At 41.8% G+C, this 19,147-nt stretch overlaps 1 protein-coding gene across 1 annotated transcript in view; it reads left to right on the top strand.

Moving 5' to 3' along the window:
* Positions 1 to 19,147, top strand: part of vil1 (villin 1) — a 91,394-nt gene that overhangs the window by 32,372 nt on the left and 39,875 nt on the right. Inside the window, exons 5-9 of the mRNA XM_067254896.1 lie at positions 8,864 to 8,972; positions 9,385 to 9,495; positions 9,858 to 10,063; positions 10,420 to 10,498; positions 10,685 to 10,783. Coding sequence (XP_067110997.1) covers positions 8,864 to 8,972; positions 9,385 to 9,495; positions 9,858 to 10,063; positions 10,420 to 10,498; positions 10,685 to 10,783 — 604 coding nt within the window. The remainder of the gene's footprint in view (positions 1 to 8,863; positions 8,973 to 9,384; positions 9,496 to 9,857; positions 10,064 to 10,419; positions 10,499 to 10,684; positions 10,784 to 19,147) is intronic.

The raw sequence follows: 19,147 nt of genomic DNA, 5'->3' as shown, positions 1-19,147 counted from the left end.
AATGAGTCAAGTGAGTTACTATACATGAGTGAATTAGTATTTTACAAAATCTTAAACCTCGCTGCAATTTATGCCCATATTCTGTACAAAAACATGCATAAACATTAAAAGAAGCCAAAGGAAATGTATTCTTGAGGTGGTGAAAGAGCTGTGTAAGCATCAGAATGGAATGCTTGGAATGTTGACGGTATCTAGACTTGGTGGAATAAGTTGAAGGGACCTTGAGGGACCAAATCCATTTGTTCACTACGTGATCGATCATTAGAAAGGGGGATGGGATTTTGCACCTTTCAAACAGCCTATGTAAAGGGGAAAAACAAAAGCCATATATGTAAGCCAAACATGCAGAAGATGTGCTTGAAAGTTGACAAAACTACTTGTAGTTTCCTAGGTTCCTATTTGAAGCTTTAGCTTGACGCTCGACTTAATCTCTCATTCCATATATCACTAGAAAATATTCCACAAGTCCACTTCTTGTATTAAACTGTTTATTTGAAACTCTTGAAGCAACATTACAAACAAAAAAGGTTATTCAGTACATAAAATATCCAAGTGTAGAGAGAGTGCGAGGTGAAAAGGTGCCATTGTCGGCATTCAGAATTCGTTAATGGTTTAGCTACACTTTTTTTCCTGTGTGAAGGCTGAAACAGTTCAAAATCTTCCCAAATTCATCTGCACTTTCATAATCTGTAAAAAACTGAGAAAGTGACTTTGTCAAACATTTATTGTTCTTAATTTATTGTCAGGGCTTGGGCCAAGTACTGCAAATAGGAGAGGCAAGTGTAACCAGTGGAAATTCTCAAATTTCATCTGAAATTCGTTGTTTTATTTATTACAGGTCCCAGTATGGATCGCGGGCTAGGCATGAGCAGTAGCGCATTATGTGTGCAAATGAGATTTGCATTTGATAAATCAAGTGGGTGGCCTATTTACTAGGTCTACAACCATAATGACAGATACTAGACAGTGAACATTACACTCACTGGCCACTTTATTAGGTACACCTCTTCAATTGCTTGTTAACACAAATAGCTAATCAGACAATCACATGGCAGCAACTCAATGCATTTAGGCATGTAGACTTGGTCAAGACAACTTGCTGAAGTTCAAACCGAGCATCATTTATTTGATTTAAAATTTGATTTAAGTGACTTTGAACGTGGTATGGTTGTTGGTGCCAGACGGGCTGGTCTGAGTATTTCAGAAACTGCTGATCTACGTGGTTTTTACGCACAACCATCTCTAGGGTTTACAGAGAATGGGCCGAAAAAGAGACAATATCCAGTGAGCGGCAGTTGTGTGGATGAAAATGCCTTGTTGATGTCAGAGGTCAGAGGAGAATGGGCAGACTGGTTACAACCAAGGTATGCAGAATACCACAACACAAATGCACAACACGTCAAACCTTGAAGCAAATGGGCTACAGCAGCAGAAGACCATACCGGGTGCCACTCCTGTCAGCTAAGAACAGGAAACGGAGGCTACAATTCGCACAGGCTCACCAAAATTGAACAACAGAAGATTAGAAAAACATTGCCTGGTCTGATGAGTCTCAATTTCAGCTGCAACATTCAGATGGTAGGGTCAGAATTTGACGTAAACAACATGAAAGCATGAATCCATCCTGCCTTGTTCAGGCTGGTAGTGGTGGTGTAATGATGTGGGGGATACTTTGGGCCCCTTAGTACCAATTGAGCATTGTTTAAACTCACCAGCCAATCTGAGTATTGATGCTGACCATGTCCATCCCTTTATGACCACAATGTACCCATCTTTTGATGGCTACTTCCAGCAGGATAATGCACCATGTCACAAAGCTCAAATAATCTCAAACTGGTTTCTTGAACATGACAATGAGTTCACTGTACTTCAATGTCTCTAACCCTAACCCAATGGCCTCCACAGTCACCAGATCTCATTCCAATAGAGCACCTTTGGGATGTAGTGGAACGGGAGATTTGCATCATGGATGTGCAGCCGACAAATCTGCAGCAACTGCGTGATGCTATCATGTCAATATGGACCAAACTCTCTGTGGAATTTTTACAACACCTAGTAGAAAGTATGCCACAAAGAAATATAGCTGCAAGCCACAATGTGGTGGCCAAGCAGGTCAGATAAACCAGAAGAAACTTTCGACATCTAGTGACTGCGGTGTACCTGGCTTCCTTTGCAGTGGCTTATAGTCTCTTTAAACAGAGAATCAGAGACATGACAAGCTTATCAGCTTTGGCTGGATTTGAACCTCTGACGTTGACGTTGCCAGGACACCAATTTATCCTAGTGAGCTATTCTCAGTGCTGGAAATCAGATTTCAGTGACTGCGTAAAAATATAAGCAGTTTTTCCTGTGGCAAGCGGTTGTCCGATTTGGCCCAAGTTTAAACAGCTGTAATTCAGTCCTATTTTGACATGTCAAGGTGATTGTGGTCTGAAGATAATCTGTCCCAAATTTGGTGAATATTTGATATATTTTGTAGGAGGAGTAGGACAAAAACGTTTTATTAATTCATTCAAAATGGCGGCCATCAATTCGTCTGGTATCACAAGTTAACGTGTCAGACATGGGATCGCCCCCCTAGAGGTTAGAGGACACATATCTACAAAGCACAATAAATCTGACTCTTCTTGAGTATAGATCCCCTGAGAATGATAATTATTACCATTATACTGTTAGACAGCTACTGTGGCATACCTAGCATCACTAAACAGATAAACCAGTATCATGACATGCTTGATGACTGTGGCTGGGTTCTAACCTATGACCTTGCACTTCTGAGGAACCCGACTTAACCCAGTGAGCTATTCTCACTGCAGGGAAATGCTGTGTTCAGTTACTGTATAAAAAAAGTAAGCAGTTTCTCCTGTGGGAAGCGTTGTCAGATTTGACCCAAGTATAAAAAGCTGTAATTCAGTCGTATTTTGACATGTCAAGGTGATTGTGGTCTGAAAATTATTTGATTACATGTCCATGAAAATAGGAGCAACGGCGAACAATGAGTTTGTTTTAATGAAAATTCCAAATGGCCGACGCCCAAAATGGCAGACACGGGACAGTGTGATATATTTCGAGTTAGTATGCCACTTAGAATCAGAAGAGACCAATCTTGTGATTCATGACAAATCTGTTCAGAAGTTATGATGCAAGAAATCAGATGCACTGGCTAGATGTAGCATCACTACATATCGACAAAGCACAATAAATCTGAGTATAAATCCCCTGAGAATGAAACATTATCGTGACCATTATGATTATACTGCTCGACAGCTACTGTCGCATACCTGGCATCACTAAACAGATAAACCAGTATCATGACATGCTTGAGACTTTGGCTGGATTCGAACGTACGACCTTGCACTTCAAAGGAGCCCGTCTTATCCCAGTGAGCCATTTTCAGCGCTGGGAATTGCTGTGTACAGTTACTGTATACAAAAAGTAAGCCGTTTCTCCTGTGGCACGCGTGGTCAGATTTGGCCCAAGTTTAAACAGCTGTAATTCAGTCCTATTTTGACATGTCAAGGTGATTGTGGTCTGAAGATAATCTGTGCCAAATCTGGTGAATATTGGATACATTGTGTAGGTGTAGGGAAAAAAGTTTCATTCATTCATTCAAAATGGCGGCCTCATCAATTCGTCTGGTATCATGCGTTAACATGCGTCAGAAACGGGATCTCCTAAGATATCACGAGACATAGGAAACACTTAAATACGACAAACAAATCAACAGTTATTGGTCAAAACACAGTTTTGCCTATTGTAGCGCCCCCTAGAGCTCAAATGACCCTACCTTTTTCGGACCTCTTAATAACAGGGTCATGAATCCATACACCAAGTTTGGAGTCAATGCATCAAAGATTCACTAAGATATGACCTCACTTCCCTTTTTCCGGATCAGTTGCTGAATTTGATTGGCTGTAACTAACAAACGGTTGCGAACATCAAAGCTCCAGGGGATAACTTTTGTGAGGCTTGGTCTGAAGATCATCTGTGGCAATTTTGAAGAAGATTCGACAAGAATTGTAGCGAAAAAACATTTCTCCTTAACATTCAAAATGGCGGAGAATCTATATGACTGGGTATGACGTCATAGAGTGCGTTGAACTTGTCTTGATCCAGGGAATCCAATGATACCTCATTTTGGAAAATGCGGCATATGGTTCAAAGGTAACATGTGTAAACACACCTTCAACTTTGACCCATTGGTGGCGCTAGAGGGTTGGAATGGGAGACATGAAACTTGGTGAAAGTGATGAGGGGACAGGTCCCAAAGAGTGTGCCAAATTTCACAACTTCTGACCATGTGGTTCTAGGGGCTGCCATAGACTCCCATGGCAGAAGTATAATAATAATAATTATTATTATTATTATAAGAAAAGGTAGAAACACTTGAGGTGGCTGCGCCGCTAGACAGAAAGTTACACATACAATCATTGCATTGGTCCGAATGCCATTCAATTATTTTGTATGGTCCAAACAAAAATGAATGGTTGTGTGTATTACAGTCCTGTGACACCCACACATATTGAATTAATAAAAATGTATTGTCAAACCTTTAGATTTATTGGTTTCTATCAGGATGTAGTTTATTTCAGCAAATATGACAAAAAGACAAAAAGTGCTCAACAACATTACCTACACTGCCTTAAACACGTATTTGTAACAAAAAGCGTGGAAAGTATCCAATCAATTTTTTCAAGTAGATAGACAACCCATAAATATGAGGTGCTAGCTAGACCATATCGACAGAAAGCAAGCCTTTATGGTAGTAATTCACTTCTTGCAAGGTACCTAGGTATGAACAAACTTGTCTTAATTACTTGCTTGACAGCAGTTCAATAGGAAATGTGTCAAACCGTATTCCCAGCAAACTTATATTATATACTTATATATCCCAAAATAAATTTCAAGCTATTTAAAAAATATTCAAAGGGGGGGTATATTTTCAGTTAGCAGGTGCTAACTGTGTTTGTATCGCGATACCAGCTCAGTACTGGGGGGTATTCGTCGTAGCTCGCTAAGCGGTTTAGCGAGCTAATTTTCAGGCTAAGATAAAAAACGCCCCTCTTTTTGGTTCGTGGAAGCAACTTTCGATAAATCACCATAGTAACATATCAATTAGCACTAACCTGCTCCAGAGCAGGCTAACGTAAGTGTAGCTGGATAAGCTTGCCACACCCCCGGAAAATAACATGGCAGCTCCCTTTTTGAGAGACCCAGTTGACCAAGGAGCTATATTTTAGTTCGATTAGCTTTCCATACCAATAGAGTTCTTCGCGATTGCCAAGATCCTTTATTTCACACGGATGAGTTCTTGTTTGAGCGATATCGATTCAGCGGACAAGGACTCATTTATTTGCAAGACCTTCTCGGGCCGTACATTGCAAATATCATACGCCGCAGCAAGCGTTATGAGCTTATGCTGCTGTATGTGAATATGTAACGCTATGTTTTAGGAAATGTCTTGTCTTATCTGTTGTGCCTGTGCTTTTTATATGTTTCACAGTGGGAGAGTGGGAAACGTCATATCGATTCCTTTTTATGTCTTGGCATGTGAAGAAATTGACAATAAACTTTAACTGTGCTTCAGACTCTGCATAGCCTTGAGGTTTTTTGCGTCAGGTATAGGCTAAATTTTTATACAGTATAGGCGATGCAGAAAACATTGGCAAAGCCGCAGCATGCGTTGCTGTAAGAAAAGTGTACTTGGCGCTTAACCAGCTGATGAATCAACTCATCATATTCCCTGGCCATGTCCCAGTCAATGAAATCAAAGAGGGATTTACACATAGGCCTACATGCATATACACATATATAGTACATGATATAAGCTCAGTAGCCTACATATATCCTCATAAGTGTCTATGAATTCGTATCAATTAGATACTCTTTGGCCTTGTTTTTATCTAGCCTACTTATTCTGAAAATTTCCATTAAGCCTACTGCCAGCAGGCACATTTAAAGAAATGTGATCTGATTGGGGTAATGAGGCACTTAAGATGAGCCTATACATTTCCCCAAAACTTTCGCATTTATAGCTTATCGGAAATTTTGCCAAGCTGCTTGTCTTCCTCTGGCAGCGGCGGTGTTTGACTTAGGCATGATAATATGTTTATTGTTTTCGCAGAGACAGACTCATTATAATAGTTTGCTCGGATGGCGAGAATAGCCTATCACCGCTCTCTCTTTTGTCTTTTCCGCCATCATACCGTTAGAAAATCACGGTTTTGGTGATCGACCTTTCCTGCCTTTTGAAGTAGGACGTGCACGTGCAATTTCCCTGATAAGTTTAGCCTGATTGAAATTAACCACATGATTTGGATGCGGATCAGCCGTTGACGAACCGATATTTGCTGTTCTCACTCATCTCGCTAATGTTAGCGGGCTAAAGGGACAATTGATTAACTTAGCTTCAACCCTTACGACGAACGGGGCCCTGGACGGCCAGGAGTGACAACGTTGGCATAGTTGTTTTAATGAGCTTGTTTCAAAGATGTTTCTTTGTTAATGAAATGCAATGAGTAAATGCTTAACATCAGCAGAAGGGGAAAACGTAATGGGGTAGAATTCTATTCATAATATAGTTTGGGACCTTTTTTACACAGCATTGCCTAATTTCTTAGTTTTGATTCAGCTGTTTCAACTATGTGAGCCACACATCAACTCTAGCCTAAGGTACCTCTTGCACTCAGGAAGATGAGGGAACCGTGTTCCATTCTTTACTTTGTAAATTGAGAAAACAGGACAGGAGTTATGGCTATAGTGCCACAATCACACCTCAAACCTATTTTGTTATACTATTATTATTAGTATTCCTCCTTCAGGGGGGTATTCGTCGTAGCTCGCTAAGCGGTTTAGCGAGTTAATTTTCAGGCTAAGATAAAAAACGCCCCTCTTTTTGGTTCGTGGAAGCAACTTTCGATAAATCACCATAGTAACATATCAATTAGCACTAACCTGCTCCAGAGCAGGCTAACGTAAGTGTAGCTGGATAAGCTTGCCACACCCTCGGAAAATAACATGGCAGCTCCCTTTTTGAGAGACCCAGTTGACCAAGGAGCTATATTTAAGTTCGATTAGCTTTCCATACCAATAGAGTTATTCGCGATTGCCAAGATCCTTTGTTTCACACGGATGAGTTCTTGTTTGAGCGATATCGATTCAGCCGACAAGGACTCATTTATTTGCAAGACCTTCTCGGGCCGTACATTGCAAATATCACACGCCGCAGCAAGCTTTATGCTTTATTATGAGCTTATGCTGCTGTATGTGAATATGTAACGCTATGTTTTAGGAAATGTCTTATCTGTTGTGCCTGTGCTTTTTATATGTTTCACTGTGGGAGAGTGGGAAACGTCATATCGATTCCTTTTTATGTCTTGACATGTGAAGAAATTGACAATAAAGATACTTGAAACTTTAACTGTGCTTCAGACTCTGCATAGCCTTGAGGTTTTTTGCGTCAGGTATAGGCTACATTTTTATACAGTATAGGCGATGCAGAAAACATTGGCAAAGCCGCAGCATGCGTTGCTGTAAGAAAAGTGTACTTGGCGCTTAACCAGCTGATGAATCAATTCATCATATTCCCTGGCCATGTCCCAGTCAATGAAATCAAAAAGGGATTTACACATAGGCCTACATACATATACACATATATAGTACATGATATAAGCGCAGTAGCCTACATATCCTCATAAGTGTCTATGAATTCGTATCAATTAGATACTCTTTGTCCTTGTTTTTATCTAGCCTACTTATTCTGAAAGAGTTGAGATCATTGTTTTCGCTAGCAAGATCTCATTCGATTATTAATTTCCATTAAGCCTACTGCCAGCAGGCACATTTCTTTAAATGTGATCTGATTGATTGGGGGTAATGAGGCACTTAAGATGAGTCTATAAATTTCCCCAAAACTTTCGCATTTAGCTTATCGGCAATTTTTTGACAAGCTGCTTGTCTTGTTCTGGCAGCGGTGGCGGTGTTTGACTTAGCCATGATAATATGCTTATTGACTTCGTAGAGACTCATTATAATAGTTTGCTCGGATGGCGAGAATAGCCTATCACCGCTCTCTCTTTCGTCTTTTCTGCCATTATACCGTTAGAAAATCACGGTTTTGGTGATCGACCTTTCCTGCCTTTTGAAGTAGGACGTGCAAGTGCAATTTCCCTGATAAGTTTAGCCTGATTGAAATTAACCACATGATTTGGATGCGGATCAGCCGTTGACAAACCGATATTTGCTGTTCTCACTCATCTCGCTAATGTTAACGGGCTAAAGGGACAATTGATTAACTTAGCTTCAACCCTTACGACGAACGGGGCCCAGGAGGAAACTTATTGTTGTTATTATTATTATGCTTATCTCCTTAAATTGTCCAATAACGCAAGATCTCCAAGGTAAAAAGTTTTGCACATTGATACAACAGGCCACAAGTACACTGCAAATGGCCCACTTAAGCCTAGAGGTTGCTAAAAGCCACGCCTATAGTACGTGATTTTCCCTCTGCCCCTTAAGTCCAAAAGTGAAAATTGGTGTACTAGTTAGCAGCGTTATTTTTGGGCTGGGTTGTTGAGCTGCCTGCCGTACCAAACCGTTATTGGAAAGTGAGCACAGTCCAGTAAAAATGTAACACCTCTTTCCCAGAGAACACAAAACGTTCTGAACCAACACAAGAAATTTGCTTTTTTGTGTTGGTGATGATATTGTCTCACTTGAAGGTGGAGGAGCAATAATAACCTTTCAATTTTTCAGCAGATTTTTTAAAGTGTATATAGGCTGGGGTGAGTCAGTGTGATACTATTACTTGGGATTGGGTTATGTGAAATCTATATAGTCATCATCTGACAGAATTTTCCTTCAGTTACAAGAAGGGTGGCGTTGCATCTGGAATGAAGCAGGTTGAAACCAACACCTACAACATTCGCCGACTGCTCCACGTTAAAGGGAAGAAGCATGTGGTGGCAGGAGAGGTGAGAAAGTCAGAAACAAAACCTTAATCATTGTTGTCCTGACTAAAAACAAACTCTATTTTTTCATAACTGCCACATAGATGCACCCTGCCCAGAGTACTAACAACTTTAAATGCCCTATGTGTCAGCGTCGCAAGCCATTCGGCTTCTGAGACTCTGAACTGAAATACGTGCCTTATACATACTGACTGTACACACTGCAAACACTAATCTGTGTTATTATAGCTATGGTTTACTCAAACAAAATGTTTCACTACACTGTAGACATGTTTACTAAAGATATTTTTAAGCCGAGAACAGGCAGCTTTCACGTGACTGGCTGTTGGAGCAATCCATCCATAAAGGGTAATACACAGAGTTACATTGTTATAATAATTGTCCCATTAATACTCACCCTTATCTCTTTCCAAAGGTGGATATGACCTGGAGTAGCTTCAACAAGGGGGATGTATTCCTACTAGATCTGGGCAACCTCATCATCCAGTGGAATGGACCCAGGAGCAACCGTCTGGAGAGACTAAAGGTAAAAGGGTATTTTGGGTGAAACAAAAATCAGTCCATTCATTCCATTCAAACACAGCGTATACATTAGGAATGCCTAGGTGTTTAAACAAAAGCATATATTCTCAAGTTGTTTTTGTTATTACCTGGGTCAAAAATAATGAGGGTGCAAAGCATAGAATGTATAGGGCAGTTTGTTTCTTGTTGTCTTTTAAAGTAGTAAACCATTGTTTAAAATATGACTGCAAAACCTTGGTTTGCAATTTTGACCTCTCATTAGTCCTGGGGTACTGTGTAACCTTTGATTCAAAGCAAATGTAGATGTAGTTGTGTGTCATCAACATAGCAGTTGATGTTCATGACTATGGTCATTGTTTACTTTAGGGAATGAATCTTGCCAAGGATATCCGTGACAGGGAAAGAGGTGGCCGGGCACAGGTGACTGTTGTAGAAGGAGATGACGAGAAGGCATCGGAGGAGACAATTAAACTGATGAAAAAGCACCTTGGAGAAAAACAAGACATCAAGGATACCATCATACCCGATGACATAGTGGATGACAAGCTGAAGTCCAGTGTGAAACTCTTCCAGTGAGTTCTGGTTCATTATTGCTCTTTATTCTCTCCAAGAATAAGTAAAAATCCATTAAAACTCCTAACATATCAGAAACCTCAAATGTTTGCTATAGGTAGATATTGTCATAACTTTTGTAACACATTTAAAAACAAAGTTAATAGTATAATCATGCGAACCAGCACGGTAGTGAACCCAGACTGTCCCACCACATCAACCAAAATCGCCCAAATACGTATTACCAATAGAGCAAGTTAGTGCAATAGTATGTGCCAAGAGAGTAAATGGTGCTTCTAATCAGTTATTAGCTAATGGGCAATCTTGCATTACAACTGTCATGCTAAGTGCAGCCTGACTCTTCCCCATCCCACAGTATCTCAGATGCCCAAGGAAACCTGGTGATTCAGGAGGTGGCTGTAAAGCCCCTGACACAGGAACTGCTCAATCACGAGGTGAGCCACCATGTCAACAAGCTCAATAATGTGTCCTTGCACCTTTATCAGTCGATCAATCTGTTTATATTTCTCTTACTTCCTCTCAAAGAAAATATATTTCATGGGCTCTCACATACACTGGACAAAATGTTCTGAAAATTCAAATTTGCAAACCTAAAAGGAATCTTCAATTGATTTCCTTAGGACTGCTACCTTTTGGATCAAGGTGGTATACGAGTCTTCATTTGGAAAGGAAAGAAGGCCTCAAAGACAGAGCGAAATGGGTCATTGGATAAAGCAGAAGTGAGACACCATGACACACATGACACATTGTGAAACAGTTGCACACTTTCTTTCATATTTTAATTGATATCCCTTTGCTGTCCTCTGGAGGGTATTCAGGATGATTAACACTAGAAGCGCCGAGCAGGAGTCATTTGAACCCAGTGAAGATAAAGAAAGTTTTATCTTTGCACTCGATCAAATTCCAGGACCCTACTTTCTTGACTTTTTCTTATATGTGTGTTTTATCACCCGGCATTTTTACATTTTCAAAATCAAACCAGGGAAAGCAAAATAGAGGCTATTTTGCTCAAGTTTTGGTTTTATTGCACATTCAGCCATTTTTTCCCCTGCCTTTCAAGGCTGCAATTCGCCTTTCTATCAGGAGATGTTGCAAGGGTTCCCTTGCACAAGTCTGTCATTCAGACAAAGGTTATGCAGCCTAAATAAGATATGTCTAGCATAATATGTATAGTTTATATATAGCCTATAATTACGTGCAAAATGATGACAAAGATTTTTGTGAATTCTATGAAGTGCATTACCTTCACATGGGCGTTTGTGTTGATTGGTAAGCGCAATTCTTATGTCTTGACATAGCGGGATCAAGCATTGCAATTGTCAAATGCTAGTATGTTTATTAAAGCAGATAAACATAGCTAATAAATGCATTTTGCATATTCACACATGAGCAAAACAAATCATATTATATGATTTGCAACTATTTTGCACATGGTATGCTAAACCATTTATGTATATAATAAGGTAGGCCTTATAAAAGGAGATGATGGCATGGGTGGGGGCTGTGATGATGATTGAATTCGCAATAGTGTAACCGATCGTTCTTGAAGGCTTATGAATTATAATAATTAGAGACACGGACAGACTATGGGCTCTGTAACTCCTCGATTCGGCCGGCCACACTTTATTGTCTCAACTCTCTTCGCAAAGACTTTGTCCTTCACAATGAAACATTTTCTAATACTACCTGCCTAACATTATAACTCAATAAAATGGAGAGTGTGAGAACGTAACCGTAAGCGAACACATTTTCTCTAGCTGTATGTATCAGAATAGGATGCTTGGGATGTTGGGTAACTGGATTTGAGTAGACAATGTTGAAAGGAACTGTTGAGACCAAATGCGTTGATACACTGCGCAATCGAATTAGAAGGGAGGGATGGGATATTCAAACAGTCGGAAATATGCATTCATGGTTTACCACCAAAAAAAAAGAAATCCTTTGCACAATACAATACCCAAGATTAGCCTTATTCTATTTAGTCCGTAGATGTAAAGGGAACAAAACGTAGGCTATTCTAAATGATCTGTCAGCCAGTTGTAGTAGATGGGTCGCCTACTTGATTTATCAAATGCAACTTTAGTTTTATATGCGCTTCTGCCCTTGCGTAACCCACCATCCACCCTTGAAACTGGAGTCCCAATGTTGCAGTAATAGCCTAAATAAAAACCAAAATACACACTCAGCCAGTATGATATTATCCATTGCCTATTATAGGCTACACTGCCTGTCTTGTCATTCCGAAATTGGTTAAATTAGGCTAATCATCAAGTAAGCCTATAGCCTAGAATTTCCAAATAACACATTGCTCTCATTTTTGCAATACTTGGACCGTGTCCTTACAATAAATGAAGAACGTTACATGTTTTACCAGTATAACTGGATCTAATTACACCATTGAATGTTTATGATGTCCTTGTGTCCCTTTTACCTTTGAATGGTGACAACAACGCAATCTTGTCGACCGACTATAAAATGTTGATCATTTCGGGCTACTATATAGACCAACTGTCTAACCCACAACATGTTTAACATTCTTTAACCAATAAATTACATTTTGATGAAAGTTTGAAGGGCTGGACAACAAACTAATTAAACTAGAGAGGGTACAATTTCTGGGGAAATTGTAGGGTGTGCTTTCTTGGGTCGGTTGCACAGGGGTCCGTTTTTTAATGACATTTTTACAACTGATATTTCTGTATATTTTATTTAAAAATGCATACTTATTATTTATAAAGATTACATAGATTTAAAAGCATCTTTTTTTTGCTGCTCATTTACAACTCAAAATACGAGTGAAGTGTAGAATGAAATAGATGTCTTCTCATTTCCCCTGCAAGAGGCAGCCTCATAGCTGAATCAAAACGAATACATTTGGCAGACCGGTGTAAAAATTGACCTAATCTCAAAATTGACCTAATCTCTCTAAACGTCTATCACGAGAAGGGAAAACGTTTTTCCCTTCTCGTGATATTTTCAGGCATTTAGCCTACTCATATTGCATTCATTCACTAGAGAGCAGGGATGTAGTGGGGGCTAAACGCACGTAAACGCCGTTTACGCACCTCCCGAAATTGGGAAATAGCGTTTATTCACCTCTAAATTGCGTTTGTGCATTTACGAACATCCTGCGCATCGTATTCTGCCATTGGAATAATCCTAAATAAATTTGGTGTAATTTTAAAACACCAAAAACTTCATATTTCATATTGTTGAACATACGCTGTAGTCTGAATCCTTTCATCTGTGCTGTAACCCCTGTCTGTGATCCTCCAATCAATGCGTTGCGTCTGCGGCGGCGACACCAATCAGGATCCACGAAGTATGTAAACGCATACACGTTGTGGATTAAAGGCCAATTTATACTTCTGCGTTTTTACGGAGACAGGGAACACCCTCTCCGTCAAGGAACGCCCTCTCCGTGCCCTCTCCAAGCCCCTCGGAGAGCTCTACGTGCACCTCCTGATTTTCATGACTATCCGTCCGTCCGTCCATCATTTTACGGATACCCCTTGGCTGTGATTGGTCCGTATTAAGAACCGCTTGCATCAAGGGCACCAACAAGACGGAACAGAATCCTTTGACCGCCATTGCTGTAAGTTTACAATTCATATTTCAGCTAAACACTACATGTAAATCAGCATCTGAATTAAAATGTGACATCCGATCGTCCAAGATGGCGCCGATGATGGCTGCCTCGATCGTTAGGTGCGCTCTTTTTTGTCTTGTTTTGTCTGTTAATTCAGTGTTCTGCCAAGATTTCCGGGGTTCTCTAACTAGAGAAGTACTTCTAAACATCAAGACTACAACTCCTGTGGATTTATTTCCCACTTTTCTGCTTCCAGCGGCAGAATTAGTGGGAATTATAGTCAAAGCCACCCTCGGCTTTGTCCTAGCAGCGAAGCGCCGTAGGAGAGGCAAACGAGCCGGTGCTCTGGTGCGACTCCGTCGGCGTGGGGCACGCACAGCGTTACCGGGGATATTTCTCCGCAACGTGCGTTCACTGAGCAACAAACTGGATGAACTTCAGCTACTGTTGTGGAAAAACAGACTTTCATTCATCTTCCGTTTTGTGCTTTACGGAGACATGGCTGAGTGAACTGATCCCAGACTCTGCGCTACAGCTAGCAGGTTTCAAACTGCTGAGAGCGGATCGTGACCCTGTGCTCTCTGGCAAAACGAAAGGCGGTGGTATTTGTTTTTAAATTAACAGTGGCTGGTGTGAAGATGTGACCGTGATTCTGCAGCACTGTTCTCCTGATCTGGAACCATTTTTTATTAACTGTAGATCTTTTTACTCGCCACGAGAGTTTGCATCATTCATTCTGGTTGGCGTCTACATGCCTCCGCAGGCTAGCGTCAACGAGGCTCAACGTGTGCTCGCCAGCCAGATACTGAGTGTGGAGCATGAAAATCCGGATTCCTTGGTTATTGTGCTAGGCGACTTTAACAAAGGCAATCTCACTCAAGAACTCCCAAAATATAGACAATTCATCAAATGCCCTACCAGAGAAGGAAACACCTTGGATCACTGCTACTCTACAATCAGCAGTGCATACCATGCGGTCCCCCGAGCAGCACTGGGTCACTCTGACCACGCCATGGTCCACCTGATTCCTGCATACAGGCAGAAGCTAAAGCGCTGTAAGCCTGCTGTGAGGACATCAAAACAGTGGACCAGTGAAGCTATGGAGGATCTGCGGGCGTGCTTGGACTGCACTGACTGGGACATGTTCACGACTGCTACCAATAGTCTGGATGAGCTCACAGAGGCTGTGACATCATACATCAGCTTCTATGAGGACTGTTGTATACCAACACGCACCAGGGTAAGCTACAACAACGACAAACCCTGGTTTACAGCTAAATTTAGAAGGTTGAGGTCAGAGAAAGAGGCCGCGTTTAGGAGTGGGGACAAAGACAGTTTCAAGGAGTCGAAGAACAGGTTTAGCAAGGCGGTGAGGGAGGCTAAACGACTGTACTCAGAGAGACTAAAACACCAATTCTCTGCAAACGACTCTGCTTCTGTCTGGAGAGGGCTCAGGCAAATTACCAACTACAAGCCCAGAGCCCCCCACTCCACTAACGACTCCCGCCTGGCCAACGACCTGAATGAGTTCTACTGCAGATTTGAAAGACAATTGGACAGTCCTGAACTACCCCTTCCCACCCAGGAGGCCTCCCACCTCCCCCCCTCTACAGTGACGACTCTCTCCATTCAGGAGGGTGAAGTTAACAGACTTTTCAAGAGGCAGAATCCCCGCAAAGCTGCTGGGCCGGACTCTGTCTCTCCAGCCACCCTCAAGCACTGCGCTGACCAGCTGTCTCCGGTGTTTACCTACATCTTTAACACCTCCCTTGAGACATGCCATGTGCCAGCCTGTCTCAAGTCCTCCACCATCATCCCTGTGCCCAAAAAGCCAAGGCCAACAGGACATAATGACTACAGACCCGTCGCCCTGACCTCTGTGGTAATGAAGTCTTTCGAGAGCCTGGTGCTGGCACACCTTAAATCCATCACTGACCCTCTACTGGACCCCCTGCAGTTTGCCTACAGAGCCAACAGGTCTGTGGACGATGCAGTTAACATGGCCCTCCACTTCACCCTACAGCACCTGGACTCCCCAGCATCCTATGCCAGGATCCTGTTTGTGGACTTCAGCTCTGCCTTCAATACCATCATCCCCGCCCTGCTTCAGGACAAGCTCTCCCAGCTGAATGTGCCTGATTCCACCTGCAGGTGGATCACAGACTTCCTGTCTGACAGGAAGCAGTGCGTTAAGCTGGGAACACAAGTCTCTGACTCCCGGTCCATCAGCACCGGATCACCTCAGGGCTGCGTCCTTTCTCCTCTGCTCTTCTCCCTGTACACCAACAGTTGCACCTCCAGTCATCCGTCCGTCAAACTCCTGAAGTTTGCGGACGACACCACCCTTATTGGGCTCATCTCTGGTGGAGACGAGTCTGATTATAGGTGGGAAGCGGCCAACCTGGTGACCTGGTGCAGCCAGAACAACTTAGAGCTCAATGCTCTTAAGACAGTGGAGATGGTTGTGGACTTCAGGAGGAACACAGCCCCACTCACCCCCATCACCCTGTGTGACTCCCCAGTCAACACTGTGGAGTCCTTCCGCTTCCTGGGCACTATCCTCTCCCAGGACCTCAAGTGGGAACTGAACATCAGCTCCCTCATCAAGAAAGCACAACAGAGGATGTACTTCCTTCGGCAGCTGAAGAAGTTCAACCTGCCAAAGACAATGATGGTGCACTTCTACTCAGCCATCATTGAGTCCATCCTCACCTCCTCCATCACCGTCTGGTACGCTGCTGCCACTGCCAAGGACAAGAGCAGACTGCAGCATATCATCCGCACTGCTGAGAAGGTGATTGGCTGCAATCTGCCTACCCTCGAGGACCTGCACACCTCGAGGACCCTGAGGCGAGCGAGGAAGATTGTGGCCCACTCCTCCCACCCTGGACACTCCCTGTTTCAGTCACTCCCCTCCGGCAGAAGGCTGCGGTCCATCAGGACCAATACCTCACGCCACAAAAACAGTTTCTTCCCTTCCGCTGTTGGCCTCTTCAACAAGGCCAAGGGACCACACTGACTCTAATGACTTCTTTCTTAAAACACACTGCTTTTTGCACTGCATTACAATAATGGTATCTTGTACATTTGTATTTTTGTAATATTTGTATTTTTGTATTTTTATATTGTAATTTACGGCAACTTATATTTTATTTTATTGTATATTTAATTCTATTCTAATCCCACTTAGTACTGCTAGTTTATGTACCCTTAGTATAGATAGTCCACATATTTAAATTTTAGGTATATGTTTATTGTATGCACCTTCCTGCCAAAGCAAATTCCTTGTCTGTGCAAACTTTCATGGCGAATAAATCCCATTCTGATTCTGACAAGAAATGGGCAATGTAGTTGCTGAAAATAGGGTTATTTTATTGATGAAACGGCTAATTTGAAAATGTTCTCCGACTTTTCGATCACCTAGCTAGCATCGCAGTGCAGCGCCACCTACTCTTCTGGCAGTGAAGTGTTTTCAGCACCCACAGCCTTCGGAGTACTATAAATTCAACCAATCCGTCCGACTCTGTCCGTAACGGAGTCGGAGAAGTATAATTTGGCCTTAAGGCCGAAATATGCTTCTGCGTCTCCGTTTACGAATGGGCGGGCGCACGGATACGCACGGATACGGACGGATAGACTTCGTTTATGGTTCTCCGTAGGCTGTGGGTGCTGAAAACAATTCACCGCCAGAAGAGTAGGTGGCGCAACGTTTTTTTGTAAGTCGTCGTGGAGTGTTTATTTACCTAGGTTATCGAGAAGTCGGAGCAAATTTACAAATTAGCTGTTTCATCAATAAAATACGCACATTTCTCGTCACATTTAATTCAGATACTGATTTACATGTACTGTTTAGCTGGAATATGAATTGTAAAAACTTACAGCAATGGCGGTCAAAGGATTCTGTTCGTCCTGTTTATCATGGCAACCCCGCCCCTGACGCAAGAGGTTCTTAATACTGACCAATCACAGCCAAGGGGGTGTCCGTAACTATCCGAAATTACGACGGATAGTTAGAAAATTCAGGAGGTGCACGTCGAGCTCTCCAGGGCTCTCGGAGAGGACGTTCCCCGTAGAGGAGGGTGTTTCCATGTGTCCGTTTTTTGGAAAACGGAGAAGCATATATCTGCCTTTAGTGAATGCAGTATAACATTTGGAACATCTTTTGTTAGAATTCACTTAATCTAAATAAAGTTAATTTCAACTCTGTTACACCAGTTTAGCTTGCTAACACAAGAGCATAGATAGAATGTGTGATGATTTTGATTATTGGCAATGGGGCTAACGCGTTATTTCATGTTCCTGACTGTGTTTCATTCGAATAAATAACCCGTAGGCTACATGTAAATCTACAATTCAAGGTGCATGTTTATCCAAATATTTGTCAGGTTATTTTTTATCTTGCTAACTGAAGCTGAGTTGAATCACAATATAGTTTGGTTGCTAAGCTGTCAATCCAGGGGGGTATTCGTCGTAGCTCGCTAAGCGGTTTAGCGAGTTAATTTTCAGGCTAAGATAAAAAACGCCCCTCTTTTTGGTTCGTGGAAGCAACTTTCGATAAATCACCATAGTAACATATCAATTAGCACTAACCTGCTCCAGAGCAGGCTAACGTAAGTGTAGCTGGATAAGCTTGCCACACCCTCGGAAAATAACATGGCAGCTCCCTTTTTGAGAGACCCAGTTGACCAAGGAGCTATATTTAAGTTCGATTAGCTTTCCATACCAATAGAGTTATTCGCGATTGCCAAGATCCTTTGTTTCACACGGATGAGTTCTTGTTTGAGCGATATCGATTCAGCCGACAAGGACTCATTTATTTGCAAGACCTTCTCGGGCCGTACATTGCAAATATCACACGCCGCAGCAAGCTTTATGCTTTATTATGAGCTTATGCTGCTGTATGTGAATATGTAACGCTATGTTTTAGGAAATGTCTTATCTGTTGTGCCTGTGCTTTTTATATGTTTCACTGTGGGAGAGTGGGAAACGTCATATCGATTCCTTTTTATGTCTTGACATGTGAAGAAATTGACAATAAAGATACTTGAAACTTTAACTGTGCTTCAGACTCTGCATAGCCTTGAGGTTTTTTGCGTCAGGTATAGGCTACATTTTTATACAGTATAGGCGATGCAGAAAACATTGGCAAAGCCGCAGCATGCGTTGCTGTAAGAAAAGTGTACTTGGCGCTTAACCAGCTGATGAATCAATTCATCATATTCCCTGGCCATGTCCCAGTCAATGAAATCAAAAAGGGATTTACACATAGGCCTACATACATATACACATATATAGTACATGATATAAGCGCAGTAGCCTACATATCCTCATAAGTGTCTATGAATTCGTATCAATTAGATACTCTTTGTCCTTGTTTTTATCTAGCCTACTTATTCTGAAAGAGTTGAGATCATTGTTTTCGCTAGCAAGATCTCATTCGATTATTAATTTCCATTAAGCCTACTGCCAGCAGGCACATTTCTTTAAATGTGAT

This window comes from Osmerus mordax, chromosome 2 (assembly GCF_038355195.1).
Source record: "Osmerus mordax isolate fOsmMor3 chromosome 2, fOsmMor3.pri, whole genome shotgun sequence".
Classification (NCBI taxonomy): Eukaryota; Metazoa; Chordata; class Actinopteri; order Osmeriformes; family Osmeridae; genus Osmerus; species Osmerus mordax.
This window is presented reverse-complemented; position numbering and strand designations above follow the sequence as displayed.